The following is a 26749-nucleotide window of genomic DNA, read 5'->3' as shown; positions in this document are numbered from 1 at the left end:
TTTAAAAAAAACAGGCTGTGTATCTTCTGATTGAGTTATTTATATATCTTTTTTTTTTTTGGTACCGGGGATTGAACTCGGGTCGGGTCCTTGCACTTGCAAGGCAGGCCACCGGACCGCTGAGCTAAATCCCCGGCCTGAGTTATTTATATATCTTGAATACAAGTCCTTTATCAAATATGTGGTTTGTGTAATTTCTGTAAGTCTGGGTTTATCTTTTCATTCTGTTAACATAATCTTATAAAGAATAGTTTTTATTTTGAGTGAAATCTACTTTATATTTTTTTTCTGTTTTTGTTCATGCTTCTTGTGTCATAGTCTAAGAAATCTTTCTATAATCCTTTGTATAATTCTGTAGTATGCAAATAAATTCTCCAGCATTTTCTTCTAGAAATTGTATTGTTTTGGATGATCCATTTTTAGTTAATTTTTTAAATTGACTAATATCTAGACTAGTTAAGATATGATGATATTTGTTCAGGTGATAAAAAGTATTAAAGGCCTTACATAGAATGATGTTTCTCCATTGAGGGCATTTGCTCTCTGCAAACTCCATCCCAGGGTATTTAGAAATGTTGGGCACCATTTTGGTTGGAACAATTTGGTGGTAGAGTACAAGGTGCTACTGCTAGCTAATGAGTAGAAACCAGGAATGTGCTAAATACTTTACAAAACACAGGACAGCACCCATAACAAAAAATTAGCCAGCCCAAAATGACAATAATATGGAGGTTGAGAAACTCTGATCTAAAGAACAAACTAATGTACAAAATAATTTGGAAGTACAATTGATGAAACTTAGGTGTTGATCTAATACAAGCAAAGAAGGAAAAGGAGGAGTAAAAACTGAATTAGAGATCTCAAGTTTGTGTGTATGTGTGTGAGAGAGAGACCAGGAGGATTATATAATAGTAGTAACATTAAGGAAAACAAGGAAGAGGAATAGGACTGGAAGAGTCATGGTATATTCAGTTTTGTAATGGAACACTCATGTTAGGAAATATGAGACTTAAATGCAAGAAAGGTGTCTTGAGATTGGATGAAATTTATGAGAGGAAAGAGGGCACATTAAGGGAGATTACAGATGAAGAAGCTTTGTACTTAATTGACTAGAGACCAAAGGAGAGGAAAATCAAGAGGGGAAGAGGCATACTGTTACATAGAATAGGATTTAAACGTGACACAATGGAGAAATGCCACAGGGTGATGAAGAGGAGCTAGGAAAGATACTAAATTTGGAAGTTAGGATGTCTTTAGTAGTTTTTCCACAGAGAAATTTCTGAAGAATATTATATAGTAGAGGAAGATAGTTTGGTGACAGTAAAAAAAAAAAAGTGTTTTTAAGTGTTGAGAGTAAAGTACAGTGTCATGTATAAGTGACTGAAGAAATGTGACAATGTAAAATGGAAAGTAAAATGGAAAGGATAGTACTTTTACAGAAAACAGTATCTATCCTCTGTAAACCTGAAGAAAAGTCTTTGGGGAAGGGTATTTGTTTTTTAGTCCTGCTATAACAAATTACCCCAAACTAGGTTACTTAAAAAAAACAGACTTTTTTTTCACAATTCCAGAGGTGAAAAATATACAATCAAGGTATCAGCTAGGTCCTGCTCTATCTGAAGGCTCTAGGGAAGAATCCTTCCCTGCCTCTTACTGGCTTTTGGTGATTGCTGTCAAACCTTGACTTGGGGATGCATAACACCAAAACCTATCTTCAGATTCTTTTCTTCCCTCTCTGCATTTCTGTGTCTGGACTTCTCACTCTTTTCTTTTATAAAGACACCATTCAACAGATGTAGGCCCATTCTAATCCACTATGACCTCAAGAAGTACCAGGTAGACCTGAATTAGGCAGAAGGGCTCTTTATCAGTATAGAGGGATAGTGAAGATGTTACCATAATGAAATAACACTGCATACCCACTAGAATAGCTTTTAAAAAAGCAAAAAACAAGTTTTAGAGAAATTAAAGTCTTCATATATTGCTGGTGGTATTGTAAAATGATCCATCCATTTTGTAATACAATATGTCATTTCCTCATAAAATTAAGCATATGTCCTGAGAATAGTGGAAACAGTATTCTATCAAGAGTACCTGAGGATAATTCTCATTATTTTTCTCTGCCAGTATGAGGTGAAAGCTCCTGTACCTTCTGCCTGTTTCAGGAATATTTGTAAGCAAATGGCAAAAATGCATGAAGCTATATTCGATCTTCTTCCAGAAGAACAAACACAGGTAATAATAATTCCATGAACTACTTTTGTATATATGACGTATATGGTACTTCTATGTAGATTGGTGTGTTTTTTAAAATGCTTTTGGCAAATTTAAGCTTAGGGCATGTTCCAGTATGATTGTTACCTTTTTTATTTTTTAGGTGGTTGCATTAGTGAAAGATATTCAAATTTTTCTAAGTGCTCTTTGTTCTGAAGAAGTGAGCTATAACTTTGCTATCTGGCCATTAATTTTAAAAAGCAAGTTTTTCATTTGTCTATGATCAGAGGTGTCAAATTCTACTTACAGCACTCATTACATTATTACTTTGAAAATCAGAGTTGGCTTTTATTAATGAGTAGTAAAATGTGTTAATTTACTGTGATTGTAATCTAAATTGGATATGAAAAGACTTAGTGATGGAGTTAATGAGATTAACACACATAACTCAATCTACTTGATCATTAGTATTTGTTAAGTTAACATAAGTGATCTATAGTAGAAAAAAATAGGAAAAGTGGGCTCTTTGGCACCTCTAACCTATGAAGTATCATGCTCTCTCCTTACAGTGTTCCCTTCCGAAATCACAGTTTTCTTCACTATTCACTGACCACCCCCAACTGGCTGCATTCCTTTTTCTCTGCTCCTGAACCTTTGAAGGTTCCAACATTTCTTTTTTCCCCTCATCTTATATTGCTGTGGTATAATGCTTTTAATTCTTTCAGGAAGATGCCAAAAAGGGGAATAGCTAGATCAAATGGAACCTTTAGTTTTTTGAGGGTTCTCCACACTGATTTCCATAGTCTGATTTCCACAGATTTGCACCAGTTTACACTTCCACCAATGAACAAGGGTTTCTTTTTCCCCACAGCCCCTCCAGCATTTGTTGTTGGTTGATTTCTTGATAACAGCCATTTTAATATTCTGTTACTGTGTTGAGTTTCTGGAATCTTGACTATTACATACCTTGAGGAAGATTTTTTTTTTTGTACTGGGGATTGAACGTGGGTCCTTGCGCTTGCAAGGCAGGCCACCGAACCGCTGAGCTAAATCTCTGGCCCTTGAGGAAGATTTTTTTTTTTGTACTGGGGATTGAACGTGGGTCCTTGCGCTTGCAAGGCAGGCCACCGAACCGCTGAGCTAAATCTCTGGCCCTTGAGGAAGATTTTTGATCATGGCTAACTGGAGTTCTGTGTGCCTCACTTATCTGTGTGTCAAATTTTTTTCCATTTGAGAAGTTTTCAGTCATTACTTCTATGAATAGGTCTTTTTTTGTGTGTCATTGGCTCTTTCCTGCTTTTTCATTGACTCTGATCAATCTTATGTTATTCTTTGCATCATCTAGCAGCTGATAGATTGATTTCTAGTGGTCCCTTGCTATTTTTAAGAACTCTTCTTTTCATAATCGCTAATTGCAGTCCTATCTTCTACACCTGATATTCTGTCTTCACATTGGCTCATTTTGCTGCATAGACTTTCAGTGGAATTTTTAATCTCTTGGATATCTGAATTTGTTTCATGGGTTCCATTTCTTTCTTCTGCTGGGCATTTATCCTTTCCATCATTTTCCTGAGCTCTTCTGTGATTTTTTGTTTGTTTGTTTGTTTGTTTTAAAAATCTGTATCTGCTCTAGAGTCACTAAGCATGTCTTTCATTCTGGTCCCCTTTTCTGTAGTTATATGAGAAATTATTTCTGCTCTGATTTTTTTTTCTAGAGTGTCATTCATCTACTTTGTTACTTCTGCTGTTACCATTTCAGAGCGTCCTTGTGGTGGCTGTTGGATTGTTTCACCTCGTTGCCTCATGGGTTTGCCTTTGGTGACCTGATTGTTGGTGGTGGGGGGTTGCATCTTGTTTAAGTGTCTTCTCATTTTCTTTCTTTCTCTTTTTAAGTTTAATTCCTAGGTTGATGCTTGTAGATTGTTTATGGCAAGTAGCTTTATTGCCAGTATTCAGAACCCTTAGGAAATGACTACTTCTCAGAGGTATCTTCCATGTACAGCTGTCTTTTGGGTTTTGAGTCTATTGCAAGATCATACCTCTTCATTTTATTGGACCTGAGAAGTTTCTGTTTCCTTGGCCCAGCCACCAGTTCTTTGACACTGGCGTATAGTTGTTTTTAAGACCCTTATGTAATCTCAGTGTTGGTATACCAGGAAGAACAACTCATTAGCACAATCATGTCACCTTAGCTAGCGCAACACAAGAAATAATGACAATAGTATCAAACACAGCCTAGAAAGTGACAAACTGTGGTAACTATTAATTTTCCACCTTTAACTAGATTTGTAGTTATATAACAAAAGTTAAAATAAACCAGGAAATTGTATGCAGTAAAAAAGCTCTTCATATATCAATTTTACCTGTAGGGGAGAAGATTTATAAAGTGTTGGGGAAAAAATAGAGAAATAGAAAAAGAGGGAAGAGATTAGAAGCAATGCTGTACAACAAAGGAAGATCACACAAACTTTTGGAAACTGGCGACAAGGAAGGAGAAAGGAAGAAATAATAAGTACAGAATAAAACAACAACACAAAACTAGAAAACATGTCCAGACAATCAAGAAAAAACAAAACAAGAACAAAAACCAGAAAAAAGAAAAAAATAAGTCCAATTCAAGATGTGTCTCTGCTGTCAGTTGTAAACAATGTGGACAGAGTCCAGATCTGAATTGATTAATCCCAGCAAGCTTTCCATAGCTTTATGGTGGTGTATGTGGATAATCTCAACCAGCCTGCACCTTTAGTTCCACTGATCTTTAGGCTGCTTTCTCCTTATGAGGCTGGAAGCAGACTTGTTGAGCCTGCAACATTCCATATGCCTTCTGCCGGCTTGAACTTGGCTCCCTGCTGTCTTGAACTCCTCTCCCTGATCTCCTGCTGACTTGAACTCAGCACCCTCACTGAGACACTGGGAACCACCAGAAGTAGTCACCCCATAGCTATTCTGAGTTTCAAGCTCATTGGCCCCCCTTCAAGATGGCTACCTGCCAGTCATCCTCTTCTGTGTGGCATCTGAACCTGAATAATTTACCAGCCACTGAAGTCTGCTGCATCCTGTTCTGTTCCACTGGTACATTTCTCCATGGAGGTCTCTGGGGTTGCCAATAGTCATTGTGCATCTGCTGGTTCAACTTGCCATTTCCACGTTGAGTCCAGGCTCTGGAAGAAAGCGCTGCTTGCTATCTCCCTCCTCTTCATTGAAGTTTCTCTCTTTGCTCTCCCTGTGGACTTACTCTCACTTCAGGTCCTTTCTGGGTCCTGGAGACCCACTTCTCTCCTTTTTCTCCTACTCAGGCTGCTATATTCCAGTGTCAGGACACAAAATCTTAGGCTCTTTCTGTGCTACTCATCACTCTGCCATCTTTTTCCCTGGTCTTTACTCACTCTAACGTAATATATCTCATTCAAGCCTGGTTGTGGAATGACAATTTTATAATATGAGCCTATCTAAGTTCTAACTTGAGCGCAGGACAGCTGGGTCAGGGAGCTGGGCATATAGATAGGTCATGTTTTTATCTGTATTATAATTTAAAGGTTCTCTTGTCAAAGCAAGGCAAAAATTATAGGTTTTGCTGGGCATGGAGGTGCACGCCTGTTATCCCAGCACTTGGGAGGCCGAGGCAGGAGTTCAAGGCCATAGTGAGTTCAAGGGTGGCTTGGACTGCATAGTGAGACTCAATAAGCAAAACAACAGCGACAAAACTGTTACATGTTTTATGTTGTTATTGCTACTCGAATACTATAATTGCTCAAAACTTCCATAAGTGATTATCTATCTATCTATCTATCTATCTATCTATCTATCTATCTATCTTTCCCATAGAAAATATATAATTGTATATAATTTTAGATCTGGTATTTCCCAAAGAATTACTGGGCCACTGCATTAAAGATCTGTATACAAGAGTAATAAAATACTGTACTTTGAAATGAGTAAAATATAAAGTTATCTTTGCTTCTGTCAATGTCTTTTTTTCCTCTATCAAATTCCTAGTTAATATATTATGGAATTTTTCACCACTTTTTGTTCTTTTTACCTGTCATAGTTGACACCACTCACATGGCACACAAGAATTCTTCCATACTACAAAAAAATAGTCTTATTGCTAAAAACAAAATATTGCTGAGAAAGGGAAAAAAGAGGTTTTGTCCAAGTAAGGGGAAAAGCCATAATGAAATTTCAATTAAATACTTTCAGAGAAACATTTTAAAAGTATATGTCAAATAGTTTTGTTTTTAAAAATACATTCTCCGGATAATATTGCTAATTCAGATACTTATATTTTCTGTTTCAGGAGATATTTTAAAAACTTAAGTTTTATTTCTTTTCCAGATGTTATTTTTAAGAATTAATGCAAGTTTCAAACTTCACTTGAAAAAGCAATTATGTCACTTAAATGTGATAAATGATGGAGGACCTCAAAATGGGTATGATTTTTAATATATTTTACCACATACTCTCATATTGAATTGTTTTAATTATTGATATTTATTCTTTATGTTACTCTTTTCTACTGTAAACACAATTGGGAACCAAAATTGTCAAACCAGCCTTTTGCTTTTTTTTCTTCTTGTGGAGATGATTGTCTGTCTGTCTGTTTTAACTGTCTTTTAAAGTGGTTTATAAAAGATCACTTTCTTACCCAGCTGGTTGATTTTAATACTGGGGATGGAACCTAGGAGCTCATGCATGCTAGACAAGCACTCTGCCCCTCAGACCTTTTAAAAAATGTTTTATTTTGAGACAGTATCTAACTCAAGTTGCCTGGACTGGCTTTCAACTTGTGATCCTCCTGCCTCAGCCTCCCAAGTGGCTGGAATTACAGGCAAGAGCCACCATACACACCTGGCTATATCTTTTTAATTTATTTTAAAGAACAAATTACATTTTCTTAAATGGTAAAGGAGTTTCAGGCTTAAAATTTACAATTATATAAATGAATTTTAGGAAATGTATTTCAGGGTCAGAATTTGGCCCCGCCATAAAAACAAACAAATAATACACTGAGTTAATTAAAAACAAAAAAAACATATTAAATCTTCAGTCTGCATTATTACCTGATAATGCTTTTTATTTTCAAATAATTATTTGTTTTCAAAAATTTCAGGGAGATAGTTCAGTAAGAGTGTGACAACTTGGGTTTGATCCAATCAAATCAAATTCAGAACCACAATAGAGTTAAAGCCAGAATAACAATGAGGACCTCTATTGTAGGTTTACTAACTGTTAAAATCTTACTACATTCTTATCACTTTCTTCTTTCTTCACATCCTTCCATGCACACATTCCTTTTGTCAGCCATCTGAAAAAATACACCACAATCACCATGAGGTTTGAACCCTACTTTGGCACAAATCTCTAAAAATAAGGGAATATTTTAAAAATCATAACCCTTCCTAAGAAAATCAACATTAATAGCCTCACACCAACATATAATCAGATATTTTAATAAGAACACCACACTACATTAATTTTCTACTTGATGTCAAGTGATACAGTAGCACATATATATGGTACCTGCTATTGAACTTTTCTCTGAAAAGATAATGGCACATTAAGAATTTAGGGACTCTACAGATGTGTATTGTGCCCTGAAGAGGCTATTCAAAAAAAGAAGAAGAGGAGCGGGAAGAGGAGGAGGAGAAGAAAGTATCTTTAAGGCATACCCCAACTCATACCCTCATTTAATTCCCACAACTAAATCTGGGTGTATTGGTTGGCTATTTTCAGACCAGTGGTTCCAAAGCATCCAAGCGACCTCATTGCTGTTATTTTCTTTGTTAACACAGGTATTTGGGGATGTTCTCTGTCTCAAGGCCTCTGCTTTCCAACCCGTGGAATTTGGCACAAGTCCCCACACTTGGCAGAGGATCTCCTTTGCCCTTGCAAAACAGTGGGCAGTGGGCAGTATCTTACATTGTGTCAGATCTTTCTGGTGTTTAGGGAAACAGGAGAAAAATGTCCAGTCTGGTTTGGTTCCTTTGGCTTTCTCCCCATCACCTGTGTCTCCAGGGATGTGATCTATGGCTCTCTTCTAGAAAGCAGTGCTACCCCTGGTTTGCAGCATTCAGCTTTTCTTTACCTGGGGTAGGTGGCTTCCTTTGTCACTGGTGGGCAGTGGGCAAGATGCCTGAGGGATACAGTGTACTCCAGGATTTGGGAGGATGATAGTTGGGAGGGATTTTTGAGTTGCTGGTACTCCCTTTCTTTGGTGCTGTCCATGGCTGCTCTGGGGCTCTAAATTCAGTTAACTCTTATGTTGGGTTTTATCTCCCAGGTGGGAGAGTACGCAGGGAAACTGTACCACAAGTCTGGCCTCTGCAGGGCTGTGTGCTTCCTTCAAGCTTTTAGACATGTTCCCAAAATGGCATGTTTGCTGGGTAAAGGATGTGAGGAGAACTGTGGGTCAGTAGCAGCCCTACTTCTTTTTTTCAATAACCCAGATATTTGGTTCAATTTAGAGAATTTATCTTTCAGGTTAGTTTTCCTGATCTGGGTGTGTTGGCCTCCTGTTTCAGAATATGTGCATAATTTGATGCTTGCCTTTTGATCTTCTCTGATGTACCTCTTTCTCTAATTGGCCATGTTAGAATCCTTAACTCCCTCTTTTAGTGCAAAAGTTGAGTTTTGAGCCTTTCCTTTCAGTATTGATGTACTTACCATATTATCACCAAAAGTATTAAGATTTAGGTCTTTTTTCTTCCCTTGGTAGTATAGGGGATTGAACCTAGGGAACAATGAGGTATACCCCCATTCTTTTTTTGTGGGGGGAATAAGAGTCTAAGTTGCTTAGGTTGGCCTCAAACTTGTAATCCTCTTGCCTTAGTGTCCCGAGTAGTTGAGATTACAGGTTTGTGCCAGTATGTCTAGCTAGGTCATTTTATAGATGAGTTTCAAATGAAAAAATGATTCCTACCAGATTTTTCCATCTGATAAAGGATGAGGCCTTAAGTGTATGTATCCAGTGGTATTTATAAATTAGACTGTACTACGAATATTAAGGATGTTTTTAATACCTTTATTTCCATGTAGCACAGCAATCCAGAACATACACATTCATTAAATATTGAAGCATTGCTGGATTTCTTCTTTTAAAAAATATAAACGATCTCTTGTTTGTTTCCTCATAGTACATACCTGTCAAAACATACATCTGATTGGCCCAGTATGTTTTCTATGTATGAAGAACTGGTATTTGTTTACCTGTGAGATGTATAGAGTACATAAAAAAATACAAATCACATTGAGATCAGGCATCTGAAAAACTATATGCACCTTTGTAGGGATGACATATTTAGATTACAGGTAGTCTATTAGTAAAATTAAAAGCAGAGAAATATATTGTTACTCTGTTAAAAATGAGAGGAACCTAATAACTCATTTCCTTCCTTTTCTGAACCAATTGAGTAGTCATGAAATGATCAGAATTAAGGTCCACTTTTGTACTTTGTAGACTGAGCAAGCTCTTCCTTGCCTTAAACTTATTCATTCAGCTACAGGTATAATAATTGAAAACCACCTAGACTAAGAATGAGAGCCCTATCAGCATAACCACCTATCCCAGGGCAGTTACACTAAGTATAAGTCATACCAAGCCTCAATTTTTATATTTATAAAATAGGTTAATATTTCGTATCTCCTGGAGTACTGTAGTTGTGAAACAAAGTGAAATAGTATAAGTAAAAGATATTTAAGACCAGTTAGGTGCTGTGTAAATGCTATTACCTATTTTCTTTTGCAGCTGTGAAGGCCATTTATAAATAGCTGATAGGCATTACATAATATGGAATTATGCGTTTTAGATCACTTATTTACTTCTGAAGAGTCAGGATTGAGTATTTTAGAGACTGTTTCTTAATATTTTATTCAGTTAAACCATCATTAAGACCAGAATTAAGAGAGGTTGAAATAGGTAATATTTATTTTACATGTAACAGACCAATTATCTCTAGTAATGTTTTTTCATGTCAGTAGAGAAGATGCTCTAGGAACTGAACAGATAAAACCTGTTTATCTTAGTCAAAATAAACTGTGTTCTGTACCAGATCCCAAGCCATGTACTTTGTATTTTAAAATTCTGTCATTACAAGACTGTTGATTATTAGAACATGAACTCATATTTGAAAATATATCATTCAACATTTATTTGAATTTCAGACTGTACTTCTACATAATACTAGGAGTTTCTTTTTTTAATCAATATTTATTGTAGTCTATTTGCAAGGCAAGGATACCTTAAAATGTTCCCCCAATCAACAAGTGACTACTAATGAGTTCTTCTGAAACCAAGTTGAAAGCTTACCATTTCATATATAATAGTACTGTATTCATTTTTCATAGTGGAGTCTGGCTTTCTTGATATGCTGCTAAATAAAACTTACTACTTCACAATTACATTTACGTATAAAGTACAAAACAATTTTTTTTGCCTTTTTCAAATTTTTATTAGTACATTTGCAGTACAGAAGGATTATAATTTATTGTGGGAAATTCCAACATGTACATAACACATATTCTTTTTACATCCCCCTCCATTTCCCCAGCCATCCAGGTCCTCTTCCCATTTGCAAAAGATTTATCACTCTGCTTCCTATTTTTCACTTTACTATTTACTTATGTTTGAGGTTTCTCTTATGAGAAACCATGTGCTATTTAAGCTTGTGTATCTAATTTATTTCATTTAACATTATGGTATCAAGGTGCATCCATTTTCCTACTGGCAACTCAAATTTATTGTTCTTTATAGCAGAGTAGTACTTATTTATAAATACTGTATCACCTTTCTTTTATCCATTTATTTGCTGATGGACATACAGGCCACTTCCAAAATTTAACCATTGTGAGTTGGAACTGCTATAAACATTGGTATGCATGTATCACTGTCAATGTCTTTAACTCTTCTGGGAAGCTACCTGGGAGAAATTGCTGGATCAAATGGAATTTCTAGTTTTTGTTTTGAGAAATTTTCTTTCTGATTTCCGTAGTGGTTGTACTAGATTACAAACCCACCAAAAATGTCGAAGCATTCTTTTCTCCCAGCCTCACCAGCATTTATTTGGTTTCTTGATGGTAGACATTCCTTCTGAAGTAAGATAGAACCTCAGTGTTATTGTAATTTGCATTTCTCTAATAGTCAAAGATGCTGAACACTTTTTCATGTATTTATTGGCCATTTGTACTTTTTCTATTTATTTCAATTGCTCATTTTAAATTTTTTTTTTATTTTGGGGTTTTTGTTTTTTTGTTTTTTTGGTTTTTTTTTAGTTCTAGATAGTAGTCTTGTTTGAAGAATCACCAGCAAAATGTTTTTTCACTCTCTTGGTTGTTTCCTTTGCTGTGCAGCTTTTTAATAGAATCCCATTTGTTGATTCATATTATTTCTTGCACAATTAGGGTTCTCTGTTCAAAACTTCCTTGCCCATACCTGTGTCTTCAAGAGTTTTACCTATTTTATATTCCAGCAGTGTGTTTTAATATTTAGATCTTTCATCTATTTTGATTTTATTTTGGTCCATGGTAAGAGACATGGGTCTAGACCGCCAGACCAGGAAATAGTTGCATATAAAGTTCTTGGCTTTGAGGTATGTTATGCATGGTCATTCTTGCTCTATACACATTAATTTTAAAAATTACCCCTTTTCACGAGGTGTGGTGGCCCAGGACTTTTATCCTAGCATTCAAGCAGGAGGATTGAAAGTTTGAGCCCAGCCCAGGCAGCTTTGTGAAACTGTCTCAAAATAGATAATATACAAGGGACATGGATGTAGATGAGTGAGAAGGCCTGAATTCAGTCTCTTAGCATCTCTCCTTGTGTGTGTGTGTGTGTGCGCGTGTGCACGCACATGCACACTCTCCTTTTTTTTTGTTTTGTTTTGTTTTCTTTTTATTGAGGTTATTGGTAACAATCTAGGTATACAATACAATTACATTCATCAGTGGGATCCTGTACCTTTACATAATAGGTCTTGATTCTCATTTTTCCCCTTGTCCCTGCCCTCCCTTCACCCCCTCCTCCCCTCCCCATTTACAAACACTTTATTTCCATTTCTTCAGTTGCTCATATTTTTTTCCTCTCCCTTATTACCTTTCCCCCACCCTTCCCACTTTCCTTACACCTTTAGCCCTTTACTTCCTATTTCACATTATTAATTATCTCATTAGGATCCTGTGTACTATTATAGTTTTTGACACCAAAGAAACTATTCGGTATTTGTTAAAGAAATCTCTGTATGAGCATTAAAAATAGGGAATCCTAAAATAAAACTAAAAAGGAAAGTAAAAGAGAAAAGGCAATGATATAACTTCAAAATAATCCTTAATTCTGGAGATGAAAATGGTCCCTGAACATATTTAAATTGCTTCTCACTCTTATAATCTTATCTTATTCTTTTTCTCATTATTTAGAGAATACTTTATTAGTTTCTGTAATCAAACCCACGTAGATATGACCTTACATATTTAGTATGATGTGTTACTCTTGTACACATGGAAAAAATAAATAAATAAATTAACATTTCTAGACCAGTATGGTTGTCCATTTCTGTACAATGCCAAGTCAACACAGTAAATTGGGATGACTTTTTCCAAAGTTGGCAGCACCATTAAAGTTATACACACACACACACACACACTCTCCTTTTTATAACAGTTTAAAAATCTGTTAGTTCACATTGGGTTTGTAACTCAATGGTAGAGCATCTGACTGGCTTGCAAATGAGCCCCTGGTTTCAAACTTCAGTACCACACACACAAAAATCTGTTGTTCATGTTTTAAACTATTCTCTATACTTTTTTTTTTTTTCCCAGTACCAGGGGAGCAAACTCGATCTTGTGCTTGCTAGGCAGGAGTGGTACCACTGAGCTACATTCCCAGCCCATTATACTTATTTTTTTAATCCTTTAACTATTCACTTTTCAAACTTTTTAAAAAGGCAAGCCCTATTTTTTAGTGAGTCAAATTTTAAAAAGTTTACTAAATAGTTAAGTGTCGTGGTTTTTTGTTTGTTTTGTTTTAGGTACAGGCACTAGTGTGACAGTTCAGGATGCAAAGTTCTTTTTCATTATGTTGTTATAGTCAGTAACCAGTTTTTTTGTTTTGTTTTGGGTGGTAGAGATCAAATCCAGGGCCTCACGCATGCTAGCAAGCGCTCAACCACTGAGCTACATCTCCAGCCCTCAGTATCCAGTTTTATATCCAGTGTTGATTATGTACATGAGTCTCAGCTTTTGCTTATCTCCTTAAAATGATGCTCAGATACCCAGCCTTTCTTTTATTTGAGCTGTTTTACTGTTTAGCTTACCACACATATACTCTAGTAGTATCTAATAAAAAATATTAAACTTTATTTTCTCCATATTTTAATGCTATTTTAAGATAGATCTCTTTTGGGACGAATTTATCATGAAACTACAGTATTTCTTTTCGAAACATCACTGATAGAGCATTAAGTAGTTAGCTATATGACAGTAGAAATCCTAGTATCTTGACATTTGTCCCTAGGAATTCAGAATTTTAATTAATATTCCAGAGCTCATATAGTAGTATGTGAGCATTGCTCCTTTCATCATCCAAATATAAAATGTGAGTTTTAAAAATAATTTTCTCTCCAATTTTTAGGTTGGTCACAGCAGATGTAGCCTTTTACACTGGAAATCTTCAAGCCTTAAAAGGCCTTAAAGATTTGGACCTAAACATGGCTGAGATCTGGGAACAGAAGAGGTGATGACATACTAGCAAAGTGGGTATTTCATCTGACCATGGGATGTGTATGTTTCTGAAGAAAATCTGAATGCCTGTGTTTTGAGAACTGAACCTGGAACCCAAAGTGAACTGAGGTGGGGAAGGGAAAAGGAAAGTATCAAGTGTTGGGAAACTGGATTCAGTGGAATCTATAAGGAATGCCATTTTTGTGCATCTTTCGGTGAGGAGTAATTGATCAGGTGTCTATAACATTTTTCATTCTCTCTAGAAACAGACTCAGGTTTCTTTGGACCAAATCCAAAAGAACACATAGCTGTAACACAGCTGTAGTTGACTAGAATGCTCTGTATACTTTATATTAAAAATGCTTTGCATTTCTTCCAGTGCAATGAAATTCATATGGTGTCCCACCTTATTTAATGATGGTACAATTTAAAATATTAAAATCTTAGTCAACCTCTGTAGAAAGTTTTCTCTATGAAAGTAAAGCTGTTTGAAAAAAATATTTTTTTACAGATCTTTCTATTAAAAAATAAACATCTTTTGATTGCGTGGATTTAGAAATTCAATTTTTCTTTTAGTGACCAATGTCAAGTTTCAGGGTTTGTGTGCTACATAGTTACTCTTTCTTCCATCACCATATGTCAATTGGGTAAAGCCTTTTAGGACAGTCTAAAAGCTAATTACACGTAATAAAGGATAAGATATTGACATCTATTTATGCAACTAGTAATTTAAATACTTTACAGAAATTGTATAACAGAAGGCTGTTATGTTCAACAGCTGTATTTTTGTAAAAGTACCTGTGAAAGGTTTGGGTTTTTTTTTTTTTCCCCAATTTCATTTATAGCACAGATAATAAGTATTTATATACTATGCCTACTTATGAGTTCTTATTTTATCAGATAACTTATGAAGTATGGCCCCCCTTGGATTCTTGTTTCTAAGTTACTTTCAATATGTATATGAATAAAGACCAGGAAGAAAGAGAACTTTTAAAATAGAGACTGCTGTGCTGGGGCCAGAAATATCTGGTGATAAGTTAAAAGACTTTTTATAATGTCTACCTTTAAAATTAAAAATTAGACTCAGTGGCACTCTACAAATCAGGAGTGCCTGTGCCTCGCCTCACACCAAGAACCTTGCCTAACTCTGTCAAGAGTGCCTAATCTTGTGATTATTTACAAAAAAAGTCTTATTTTGTGTCTTTGGCTTCTCAAAAGGGAAGCTAACAGAGGTATGTCATTGGTTATTAAATGTCTAAAATAAAGCTGTAACACATTACTAGACTTTTAAAGGACTTTTTAAAAATGGTACAGTATACAGTTAATTTTAAACAAAGTGGCCCACTGAAAACTATGGAAGAATTGGAAAATATGACTTGATTCTTATAGAAAAGGTATAAATTTAATCACCAACAGATCTGATTTGGAAGTTTATTCATGAACATTTTTCAGTGATAGGCAAACTTCCAGAAGTAGAGCTTTAAGGAAAGGGAACTTCTTAGCTGTCACCCTGCTCTACTATACTACAGTATAAGGCCATGAAAGAAATGCTTTGCCTCTGCCCACTCCACCCCTGCAGCTGGGAAAGACATCAGTTTAAGTAAATGGAGCGTCTATGGAAATCATGGCAGGTATGCCAGCTGTAGAACTTGATGAAAGGTAATGCCTTCAAATTTAATTCCTGTGGAAATAATAATGTGTTTAGAATTTGTAGAAATGCCAAAAAAAAAAAACAAAAACAAAACAAAAAAAACCAGCTTGCACTTCAATGTTGTAAGATTAAACCCATTTATTTTGCCAGTTAATAAAATTAGCATCAAAAACTCCAAGAATACACATATATTGCTTCACTGCTTTATTGTTGAAATCACAGGCAATTAAAAGGGACTGTCAGTGAGGCTGCTGTTAAAAGATTTTTTCCAGCAGACTGCCTCACTTTTATGATTAAACAGTATTGCACTTTAATATGATTAACCTTCAGGATTCTCTCCAAAGAAGGCAAGTATTGTTCCATCTGTGCTTTTCTTAGACTAAAAGCATACTGCAGAAAAACTACTTTAAAAATCAATACTTAAGGATACAGTAACATAATAAAGTACTGGCGTATTTTAGAATCCTAGAGGTCTAGAGGTAACATTGTAAGAAACTCTTTAGCCCATAATTAGTATAAAGTGTACACAGTATTGTTCATTTCAGTGGTCCAAGATGCGAAGGTTTCCAGATACAATTTTGTTCTCTAGTACTGCTCCAGGTGGGATGTCAATTCTGTCACCATGATTTGCAATGATGATAACTGTTCCCTAAGTGACAGGGAAAACAAAAAGCAAGAGTGTACTTACAATTGCAGTGCAATTCTCTTTCAGTTACCAGTTTATGTACAACTCTGTTTATAATGGAATAACTGTAAGCAATGTTAAACCTGTACAGCAAGTGGCAGTCGTTCTATATTCCTTGCCTCCTTGTCAGAGGTAGTACCAAGAGACAGAAGTGGACCCAGTGCCTCAGCACAACTAGACTGTTTGAAGGCCTACTTGCAAAGCCACCAACATTATACAATCTTCATAAAGTAAAAGATGCTTGGTTTATATTTACATAAAGGGTTTTATGACTTAAAAGAACCATTTACATAACATTTTTCCATGTTGAAAATGAGATTTCAGAAGGTAGAATACACAATAAAGTTCAACAGATAGCGTGTTTTGATTTCTTTAACTTTTAAGGTCTTCATTTAAAGGCAAGTTGCTTTGGGCCAGGGATTTAGCTCTGTTTCCACTACCTGCCCCATAAGCACAAGGTCCTGAGTTTGATCCCCAGTAACAACAACAACAACAACAACAAAAAAGTCAAGTTGCTTTAATGGGAACAACACATGAAATGTGGACATGAGATTTCTTTAAAAATTATGAAATGACTATTTTATCTTCAGTGGTAAGCTTTAATATTTATGCCCATATTTCCCTCCTGTTTATTTTTCTAGGCTACAAGGATACTCAAAGCATCCAAGTACTGCAATAATATAACAAACATCTTTATGCCGATGATTCTTTTAACAGGAGTAGATTATATTCAGTGTAAATGAAGTTATTTTTTCTGCTTTCAAATAGTCATTTAATGAACGAATGCTAACTGTGATCCTATTTTTAAACACTATCACATACCAAAGTAGCAGCAGTTTCACTAATTAGTAATTACTAATTTGCTTTCCCATTTAAGCGTTCTAGTCCACACAATCCCTATATAAATAATTATGTTGTATTTTAACTAGATTGTACATTTGGATACAATAATAATACTAAATGCTGTGGTAATACTTTAATGCTTGTATCTACTCATTTCTGTAAAAATTTATATATCATAAACATCTAGTTCAGACTAAGAAGTATGCCTTAAAAATAAAGGTAAAGTTAGGACTAGAAAGTGAAACTTGCTAAAGCTGTAAGAAGTATGATTTTCATCATAACAACATACCTTTAATGAAACATTTTTGCCAAATGTCACATCTCCTGAAACTGTGAGGTGATCCAATTCAAGCATATCTGGTATACTTTCAAATCTTCTTAGATAATCTTGAACCTTAAATAGAAACATAAAATTGTTTTTAAAATGAGTCCACAGAAAAACAAGAGTAATATTAACAAGATAATTGAAATGACCTAAAACATTTTATGGCCAACTTCATGTCTATAGGCAGGATCTATTAAGCAGTCACTATATATAGATCTTGTGCAGGAGGCACCATGAAATATGAACACTGTCCCTATAATCAATACATTTACCATACAGTTAAAATCTTTTAAAAATAGATAATCTACCCAGGGCAGTGGTGCACATCTGTAATCCCAGCACTGAGGCAGGAGGGCCACAGATTCAAGGCCTGTCTGGGCACTTAGCAAGACCTGTCTCAAAATAAAAGGGGCTGGAGATAATAGCTCAATCCCAGATAATCAGCCATGATGTTAAGAGCCAGATTAGTAGTTCACACAGAAAAAGATCATCATGGGTTGAAGTAGGCAAGACTAGGTATAGGAATTACTGCTATTTTTTTGCTTCTTTATTTTTAGAAGTATCAGAGATTGTCCTATATGATCTTGTTTCCTATTTTGCTGGGAAAAAATGAGAAAGTTCCACTGCCTTTGACCTCTGTGCTCCCAAGCCCATTACCTTCCCTCCTAGTATTGGGACTGGAGAGCTTCCCTTGCAGTTTAAAAGCTACCCTCTGCACTTGTGCATCCACATCCTTACTCCCTGTTCAAGAATACCAGCGAGTCGGAGAGACTTCATTGTTTTTTCCTTTTTGACTGTGTCAATTCCCATCAGTGTGTATGTAAATTCTCCTATATATAAAAAAAAAATAAAGCCTCCCAAATCTTACATCCCTCTCTCCCTACAATCTAAGTTGTTTCTTTTAAAGGTAAATTCTTGAATGAGCTGTCAAAGTTTTTGTTGTTGTTATTATTTTTTGGCAGTACTGGGTCTTTACACTGATAACTCCTCAGCCCTTTCCCCATTTTTTACTATGAAACAGGGTCTCACTAAAGCACTGAGTGGCCTAAACTGGGTTGGAACTTGTGATCCTCCTGTCTCAACCTCCTAGAGTGCTGGGATTATAGGTGTGTGCCACCATGCCGGACTTTGAACTGTCAGCATTCTTATCCCCAATTTCTCTTCCCATTCTCTCAAGTCCATTCCAGTCAGATTCCTAAACCTCTCCACTGATAATTGGTGAATTCTCAGTCTTACTTGAATCAGCCAGCACCAGCATTTGATGTGATTCTCTCTGACTTGAAACTTTTTTTTTTCACCTGATTTGCAGGACACTCAGTCATGATTTTCTACCCAATTCCTCATTTGCACTCCATACCAGGTGACATAAATCAAATTCAGGACTAGAATAGACTTCAAGTGGCACAGCAGGAAATCTATAGGCATATTATCCTGTCACTATTAACCTCAAATTTTATGTAATTAAATTTTTGGGATTCCACTTGGCATGTTATGGTGAGATTTTTCTAAACTATCCTTGAAGGCTTTTTGCTCTAGATACAACCTATTATTAGTAAGGCTACCTATGGCCACCCATTGTAAAATTACACCACTGCCCAATCCAGACATTTCGTATTATCTTTCCTGACTTTATTTTTCTGCACAGATTTTTTACTACTTGGCAAAATATGTATTTATTTTCCTTCCCCTACTAGAATATCAGTACAGTGAAGACAATGATTATGGTCTATTTTGTTTACTGTTAAATCCCCACAGGTAGAACACTTCCCAGCATGTGGTAGGGGCTCAGTAAATATCTATACAGAATTAACCTCTTCCTACTGATGAAAGCACAGTACTGGTCTTGGAAGTAACAAGAAATAAAATGTCCACACATTTAAACATTCTTTTCAACTCTCTTATAGCAATCAAGCCTCACAGGTAAGATACATCTTTATCTTCTATCAAGTGCCAATCAAATGTAGAAAAACAATACTGTGCAGTAGTGGAAACTAATCTCTATTCATATACATATCTTTATAATTACTATATCTTTACAGTTACATACCTTTGTAAATGAGCTGCCTAATTTAACCAAGGGCACTGTAGGAAATTCCCGCTTTTCACTCATCGTCAGAGATCCTGCATTAAGGCTATAGAGGTTTGACATCACAAGCAAGAGATCTGATGTGGTTTTGACAGGAAGAAAACGGCTTCTTGGAACATTAATACCTAAGGAATTCTCAAAACTTTTAATTGCAGCCCCCACTGCAGTTTCTAACTGAATGACATTCAGGCCTCCATCCAAAGTCTACAAGAAACCAAAGGGGGGATCAGAGAAGAACAGGTTTTAGGCACTTAAAACTCACAATTTAGTTCAATGAGTACTAATTAACAGCTGAGAAGTGTTATCAGAGAACCACAGAAGGAAACATTGAGAACTGATATCAAGCACCTTACACTAAGTTATTTCCATTTTACAATGAAGAACCACAGGTTCAGAAAACTCAAGACAAAAAATGAGAACCAAGACCTGTCATGTGAAGGTACAGGATCCCAGTAATGAATGTAACTGTATTGTAGACCTAGATTGTACCAATAAACTCAATAAAAAGGAAAAAAAAAAAACAAACTCAAGAGCAGGTACCCATGACTTGGTCTGTGTGTCAGAACAATAATTAAGACTGTGGTAGGTCCTTCACTTTTTTGAGCCCAGTGCTCTTTTGCCTTCCACAGGTCAAATGGACATTACAGGGATGAGTACAGATTGTGGAGGACCGGGCCAGGAACTGAAGAGAGCCTGACCAGGCAAAAAAGGAGTGACTGATAGAACACACAAGCTAGAGGGAGAGGACAGTAGGGTCTGTTTGTAACCTACTCTGATGTTATAAACCATGAAACCCAATGAGTGCAATCTTGGCTTACTTTTGCATTCACAATGATTTCCATGTCAATGGCATTTTGTTCCTGCAGTCTTTTAACTGCTGCAAGAGATATCCATAGGTTGTTTGTGTTAAATATTTTAAATTTTGATACAGACTTGAACTCATCAACGTGTGCTTTTGGCACTTGAGCAATTTCCACCAGTCTCAGTTTGCCTTCATACTGAGTGAGTGTCCCACCCTAGAAAGACAGAAAAATAATGAATGCTTCCACAGCTTTCCCAGTTATAATCATAACACACTACTTATGAATCTTACAGAAGAGACACTGAAACAGTCTCCCAGTAAACAAAGAAACAGGTGCTTGAGGGTAGAACCAAAGGAAATTACTAAGGCTCTATCACTTTACTATGTATATACACCATCATTTCCCTAATTAAAGACCTAGAAGTACATCAGAGTCCTCTCTTTCCTAAAGTCTGCTACAGAAATAGCTCACTGCCCATCCCCAAACAGCAACACCTGTCACCTCAGTCCCTCCTGAGACTGGCTCCAGGACAAGAGGAGAAAAGAGACTGATGTACAAGTGTATATGAAGTAGCCTCAGGCTAGAAATGTTCTTGCAGTCACTTGGCCATGCCAGTGTGGAAAAGGGGATATTTGGAAGAAATATGGAATCTAAGCTAGAGACTGTTTTAGTATTTGCATTACTTTTCTTACTTGCTGTAAAAAAAGTAGTAAATCCTTGTGTGTCATTTTATCAAGTATCACAACTACCAAGCATGCCAGGTGAAATAAATTTGTACTGTAGCAAAATAACTACATATTTTTGCAGGCACTCCAAAGATATTACATAGACGGAACAAAAATTATATAAAAACATTTTGTAGAAGATAATTTTCATTAAAGGAACCACAAAATAAAAAACCTAGAAGATTAAAGATTTGAATAAACTTATTGAAAGTGTTTTCACATGCTTCAGATTTGTGACTATACGTGGAAATGTTTTCAATTAAAATTAGTGACAGATTATCCAAAAATTAAAAATGATTTTAGTACTATTAGCTCTGGATTTATGATACAGAACTGTTACATTAGAACTTAAGGTACTCCACACAGTATTATTTCACTCTTACCAAACAAATGATGTTAAATGGATTAATGTGTTCTGCTTAAAATAGAAACTTTCATATTAGAAGAAAATATAACCTATGAAATGTGAAAACATGAATCTTTAATTTGCTTCCTCTCAGTACTTACCTTTACATCTGCACGTGTTTTATTTGTGACTTCCATGACAAATTCACAGCGTTTTCCATTGGGTGGGTTCATTAGATGATTAAGAATATAAAGATCCACTGTGGCACCCAGATTATCAATGTTAGACACAAATATATATTCTTTGCCTTCTCCTATAAAGGTGTCGAGGAAACCAGAGTTGTAGAAACTGGCATAGATATCACCATGACCTGGAGGGTACCAAGCTTCTGTATTTTCACCTGAGTAAGATACATCCTTTGCTACAGGAAGTAAAGATTCTTTATTAATCCTTGGATACCTTAAAAATAAAACAGAACAAAAGTTCTTTTGCAGTATCTACTCTGAGCATTCCCAGACTTTCAAGAAAAAAAATGCATTAAAGTTAAATAAAGTTTCCTTTTTCCAAGTCTATTAATAATAATTAAATTATAGGTGAATCCATTTAAGAAAACCATTATCTGTGTTGACTAAAATCTGTTTCCTACACAGTATTACTTGTTGCAAAGAAAAAATATTTCCTTGGTCATACAGATGGGAAGACACATATTTTAAAGTTATTAAGATTTTATGACTCTTCAAGAGGACGGACATATTCTGTCAAACTTACTTGGTTGTGGGATGACTCTTTTCCCAGAAAACATGTCTGGGGAAAGTTACCCATTCCTACAAGCATACTATATTCCAGGGTGGTTCTCTTCCCCCAGAAAGTGAATAGCAGACTAGCACCCCAGATGTCTGCTTCCCATCATCAGTGAGCACAGTGGTAAGAGATAGTGATGGGAAAAGGAAAACAAGACAGCACAACATCAGACTGAAGACCAACAAAGGCAAACCATCTGTAATGGGAAAAAGCGTCCATGGGAAAACAGATTTTCAAAAACGGAACAGTCCAACTTTAGACATATTCCCTCTCTACAGTTTATACAGACTGGCTAATGTCCATTCTTACATGGAAGCCTTATTCTGGGCTTTATCATAATTCATCCTCTCTTTTCTATTCATTCCACCATCCCCCAAAGTAAACTAATTTCTCTATAATTATTTAGTTACCCCAGACGTATTATTCAGGATGAAGAAATTCCTACCCTCGGGAAAGGTTACCAGTACTGCAGAATGCAGAAAGATTTTCACAGACCCACCTGGAGACCAAATACGCTCCTGAAAGCAAAGACCTAATTATCCTCAAAGACTCTGGACATGGAACAGATTCTCAAGCAGATACTCTTAAAAATTGCAAATTATAGACCCAAAACTGATTAATCGCACAATGAAAAAATATTCAGCTTTTAAAAGGCATCATGCATTTGCAAGCATTGATCTTTGGCACATATGCAGGTTGAGGCTGCTTTGTTACAAACTAGGCAAAGAAGTCCTTTCCCAGGAGTTGTACCTCTACAGTTTATATTTTCACTCCTTGTACCTGCTTTGATTGAAAGTGTAGATTTTCACACGACAATGATTGTACTTCTGTAGTATTTTTTTGGTATCTTCATCCGTGTTAAAAGAGTTCATTAAAACAAGAGGAACATCTGTATTGTAGGTTTTGTTCAAATGCTAGGGAGGAAAATGGCAATCAGATTACTCAGATTTACATTTCTTTTGATTACAGACATATAGGTACACATATTTGCCATCATTTCTTAGCATGAACTTATTTACTAAACAATTTGCCATATACTCAATAAATCATAACCCTTTGAGACAGAAACTACTATCTGCATTCGTGACTGACTAAACTGATACTCAGCTTGGTTCCCCAGGGCAATCTGACTCTGGAGCTGTGTTCAAAACCACAGTACTCTTCAGCCTTACTGGGTAGACACTGGTGATTAGCATTTGCTCTGTGTTCCCAGCTTTTGTTAGCCAAAAGCACAAATTTTACATACATGACTCCCTATTCTCAGGAAAAATGGTCAAAAATTCTGAATCAGACCTCAACTCTTCAATCTCTCAGAAGAACTCAGAGGTAAAATAGAGTGGAAGAAAAAAAAACTTAGGCAGTCAGACTGTCCTATATTCAAACTTTGATTCTGGATTTAACAACTTGATAGGGAGCCTTGGGAAAATAACAATCTCATTGTGCTGTGGCTTCCTCATCTATAAAATGGTGATGATAACAGTACTTTTCTCACTGAATTGGTGAGAACAAATGAGTCAATTCATGGCAAGAGCTTAGAGTACTTGGTGCACAATAAGTACTAGACAAGTGTTGGCTGCTGCTGCCACTGCAAAGACTAGTTGACAACACTATACTATAGACAACAGAGAAACAGAGATGGAAAAGACAGGGCCACTGCCCCAAAGAGCTTACAATCTGTGATTGATGAATGCATAAAAGGGAAGCTAAAAACAATTCTTAGAATCTAATAGGATATATGACATTATTTTTAGCTTCCCAAAAGGGGTTAATAAAGATAGATCATTCCAACTATCAAGAAGGCTGCCACTAGAAAGATAGTGGAGAAGGGCTGATCAAAGGAGACTCTGAACAGATCGAGATTTCAGCAGCCACAGATGCTATTTAAAATCAGAAGCCTTTATATCACCCCAAGGATGTGTTCTTAAATCTTTCCCTTCACCAATAGAGACTAAAGATAGCAAGCTCTTTAATTAGCTCAAATGCCATATGCTACATTTAATAATATAACATTCATGATAACCTAGAAACTACTTTAGCATCTCTTCAGAAAGTCCAAATGTTACTCACTTCAATTTGCTGAACAGTCAAATCCAAAAAGGTATTCTCATTTCTCACACCAATCAGACTTTTAGGGCCTTTGCAGCCCATGCTGGTTCCCAAACCACCATTGAGTTTTACTACCACTAGCTTGTTCAACACAGAAGATATATTTTCAGGCAAGCCTCTGGCCTTTATCTTCTCATATGGTTGAATCTGAAAGGAAAAATAAAATTATAGGAGTAATTCAAATAGCTTTAGGAAAAGTTAAAGCAAGACAATCCCAGGATCATTTCCACTCTTCCTTAACAAATTTTGGTTTCTTTGTGGAAAGTTTCAACTACATTTCCTTTAACATCACAGGACCTTCTAGTTCAAAATCAAGAACTTACAGGCCACTTCTCTTGCACACAGTAATAGTTCATTGGTTCTTCTGTATAATAATGGGAGTATAAAATTGGAATGTTGTAGTCTATACATATGTGGCTGGTAGGGACATCTAAGTCTCTTGGACTATCTTCAGAACCTTAGGATTTCCAATATGCATCAAGTTTAAACATTTCTGGGGCATCTACTTCAATTCTGAAGAAGAGATAATCATACATTTTTCTTCCTACTACAGGAAGCAAAAACCAAAACATTTGTTCTTTGTCATGCTCCTCCATTCCATCCTGCGTTTGCCCTTGATAAGAGGGTGGTACACTTTGAAGTCATATGTCTAGGTATTTATAAGGACAGAATTATTTCCTCAAGAATTTAACTCTCAGGTTTTCTCACTGTGCCAAGAAATACCCTGGGAGGGTAAGAGCAAGGGTTTGGGCTTAAGAAAATACCAAATAAATCTCCATCCTAGGAACCTCATGTATTTTTCTAAGCAAAGAGTCTTACTCTTCAATTTCTCTCTTACAAGAAAAGAATCATGACACTTACAGTAGAGACTCAAGATTTTTTGTTCAAAGCGGAGGCACAAACAAGCCTCAGCATCTTATAGCAAGAATGAAAGCTTTTAAAAAGATCACAATGTATTTTCTACCCATTTGTGATGTTTTTGTTATTTTGCTTCAAAAGAACAGATCATCAAATGGGGCTTTTTAGTTACATTAGTATAGGTTAGATGACACTATATATGGACTGAAAGAATACAACCAAACAGTAGATGCTTTATGATCATTAGCTGTTACTTGTTCTATTACCCATAGGGATTTGTGGTGGGAGCGGGAGGGAAAGGGAGCAAGAGGAAGAGAGAGGATGAGGAAAAGATGGGTGCTATTTGTGATGGACGCTGTTTGTGATGGACTGCAGTGATCTAGTCTTATGGAGGCAAAAATCTTTTTGGTCAAACACATATATGTAGCACATGTAGATTCTGACCATATAAATCCTACTGTACAGCTCCTTCCACAAAATACTAGTGTGTAACTCTTGTTTCTTCTACCCTGAAATATATTATATTAACGTGAACTAATACACTTTCTTACTTGGAATAAACACAGAGAAACACAAAGCATTCTTCTCCAAGGCTTTCTCCTGGTTATCCCTGGTCCTGTTATTCCTAACATTAGAAGAGTATCAAGTCATCCTGATTAAAACTGTTAGTGGCCTCAGAAGCCATTCCCACTCATAAGCCCACAGAAGGTCTAGCGACAGAAAAGATGGAGGAGACAAACATGCAGTGCTACCTACATACAGGGATGCTCCCCAGAAAAGAAGATAGGGAGGTAGAAAAGAACCAGACACTCTGGTCACTTCCCTAGCAGCAGCACTTGGTCTAGGTGAGGACAATGTTAACAATCTGGATTCCTGACACATGCACAGTACCCATGCCTACGGAACAACATTCCTTGAAAGATGTTTTAATTTGGCTCAACTGCCATGAATATCATCTGTTCAGCATTTCAAAGAAACTGACAGGGCTGCTTGTGAGAAAAAGGTCCCAATTTAAACTAGAAAAATAATGGTAGATGACACTGCTGGAACTTTTTGTCACTTTTATGTAATAAAGCAGTTTATAATCCATCCTTTCTAGCACAGGTAGAAATCAACCAGTTGGTAAAAGGAATGGCTTGAAGTAGTCTTTACTAGGTTAGGAAAATTTCTTGGGCACATAATAATATTCACCCAAAAGAGTTATCAAATGGGACCAATACAATTATTTTCCAATTATTTTGTAAAAGCCAAGAATTTCCATTTATCAGTTTCTTTTCATTTCCCTGCAATAATTTAATATTCACAGAGGTCTCACAAGGGTATGAAAATCAATTTAATTAAAACCCCCTAGTTTTTGCATTTATTTTAGGTAAAACTGTTAGCTCAGAAATATTCTTACCTATGTAATGCTTTAAATATGCTTAAAAAACAATATACAGAAGCAAACCTTCTTCCTATACCTAATAAGAGAGGCTTATTTTCTAATTCCATCTAAAAATTTTAATTGTGGGGCCGGGGATTTAGCTCAGTGGTTCCAGTGTCTGCCTTGCCAGCGCAATGACCCAATTTCAATTTCTGGTACCAAAAAAAAAAAAAA

The 26749-nt window shown here is 36.0% G+C and overlaps 2 protein-coding genes across 6 annotated transcripts in view; one reads left to right on the top strand and one right to left on the bottom strand.

Annotated features, from left to right (window-relative positions):
• Positions 1-15998, top strand: part of Vps54 (VPS54 subunit of GARP complex) — a 94948-nt gene extending 78950 nt beyond the window's left edge. For both annotated transcript variants that reach the window (XM_010609746.2, XM_010609745.2), the window contains exons 21-23: positions 2128-2235; positions 6550-6644; positions 13835-15998. In XM_010609746.2, coding sequence (XP_010608048.1) covers positions 2128-2235; positions 6550-6644; positions 13835-13940 — 309 coding nt within the window. In that variant the 3' untranslated portion in view covers positions 13941-15998. The remainder of the gene's footprint in view (positions 1-2127; positions 2236-6549; positions 6645-13834) is intronic.
• The window catches only part of Ugp2 (UDP-glucose pyrophosphorylase 2), a 47198-nt gene continuing 36146 nt past the window's right edge, over positions 15698-26749 (bottom strand). For all 4 annotated transcript variants that reach the window (XM_010609750.3, XM_010609749.3, XM_010609748.3 and 1 more), the window contains exons 4-10: positions 24256-24441; positions 22969-23102; positions 21549-21846; positions 20332-20529; positions 19475-19717; positions 17392-17496; positions 15698-16223 (exon numbers count right to left, since the gene is read on the bottom strand). In XM_010609750.3, the coding sequence (XP_010608052.1) occupies positions 16116-16223; positions 17392-17496; positions 19475-19717; positions 20332-20529; positions 21549-21846; positions 22969-23102; positions 24256-24441 (1272 nt within the window). In that variant the 3' untranslated portion in view covers positions 15698-16115. The remainder of the gene's footprint in view (positions 16224-17391; positions 17497-19474; positions 19718-20331; positions 20530-21548; positions 21847-22968; positions 23103-24255; positions 24442-26749) is intronic.

This window comes from Fukomys damarensis, unplaced genomic scaffold (assembly GCF_012274545.1).
Source record: "Fukomys damarensis isolate Sample0158 unplaced genomic scaffold, DMR_v1.0_HiC HiC_scaffold_2, whole genome shotgun sequence".
NCBI classification, from domain to species: domain Eukaryota; kingdom Metazoa; phylum Chordata; class Mammalia; order Rodentia; family Bathyergidae; genus Fukomys; species Fukomys damarensis.
The sequence above is the reverse complement of the archived record's forward strand: the minus strand, read 5'-3'. Positions and strand labels throughout refer to the sequence as shown.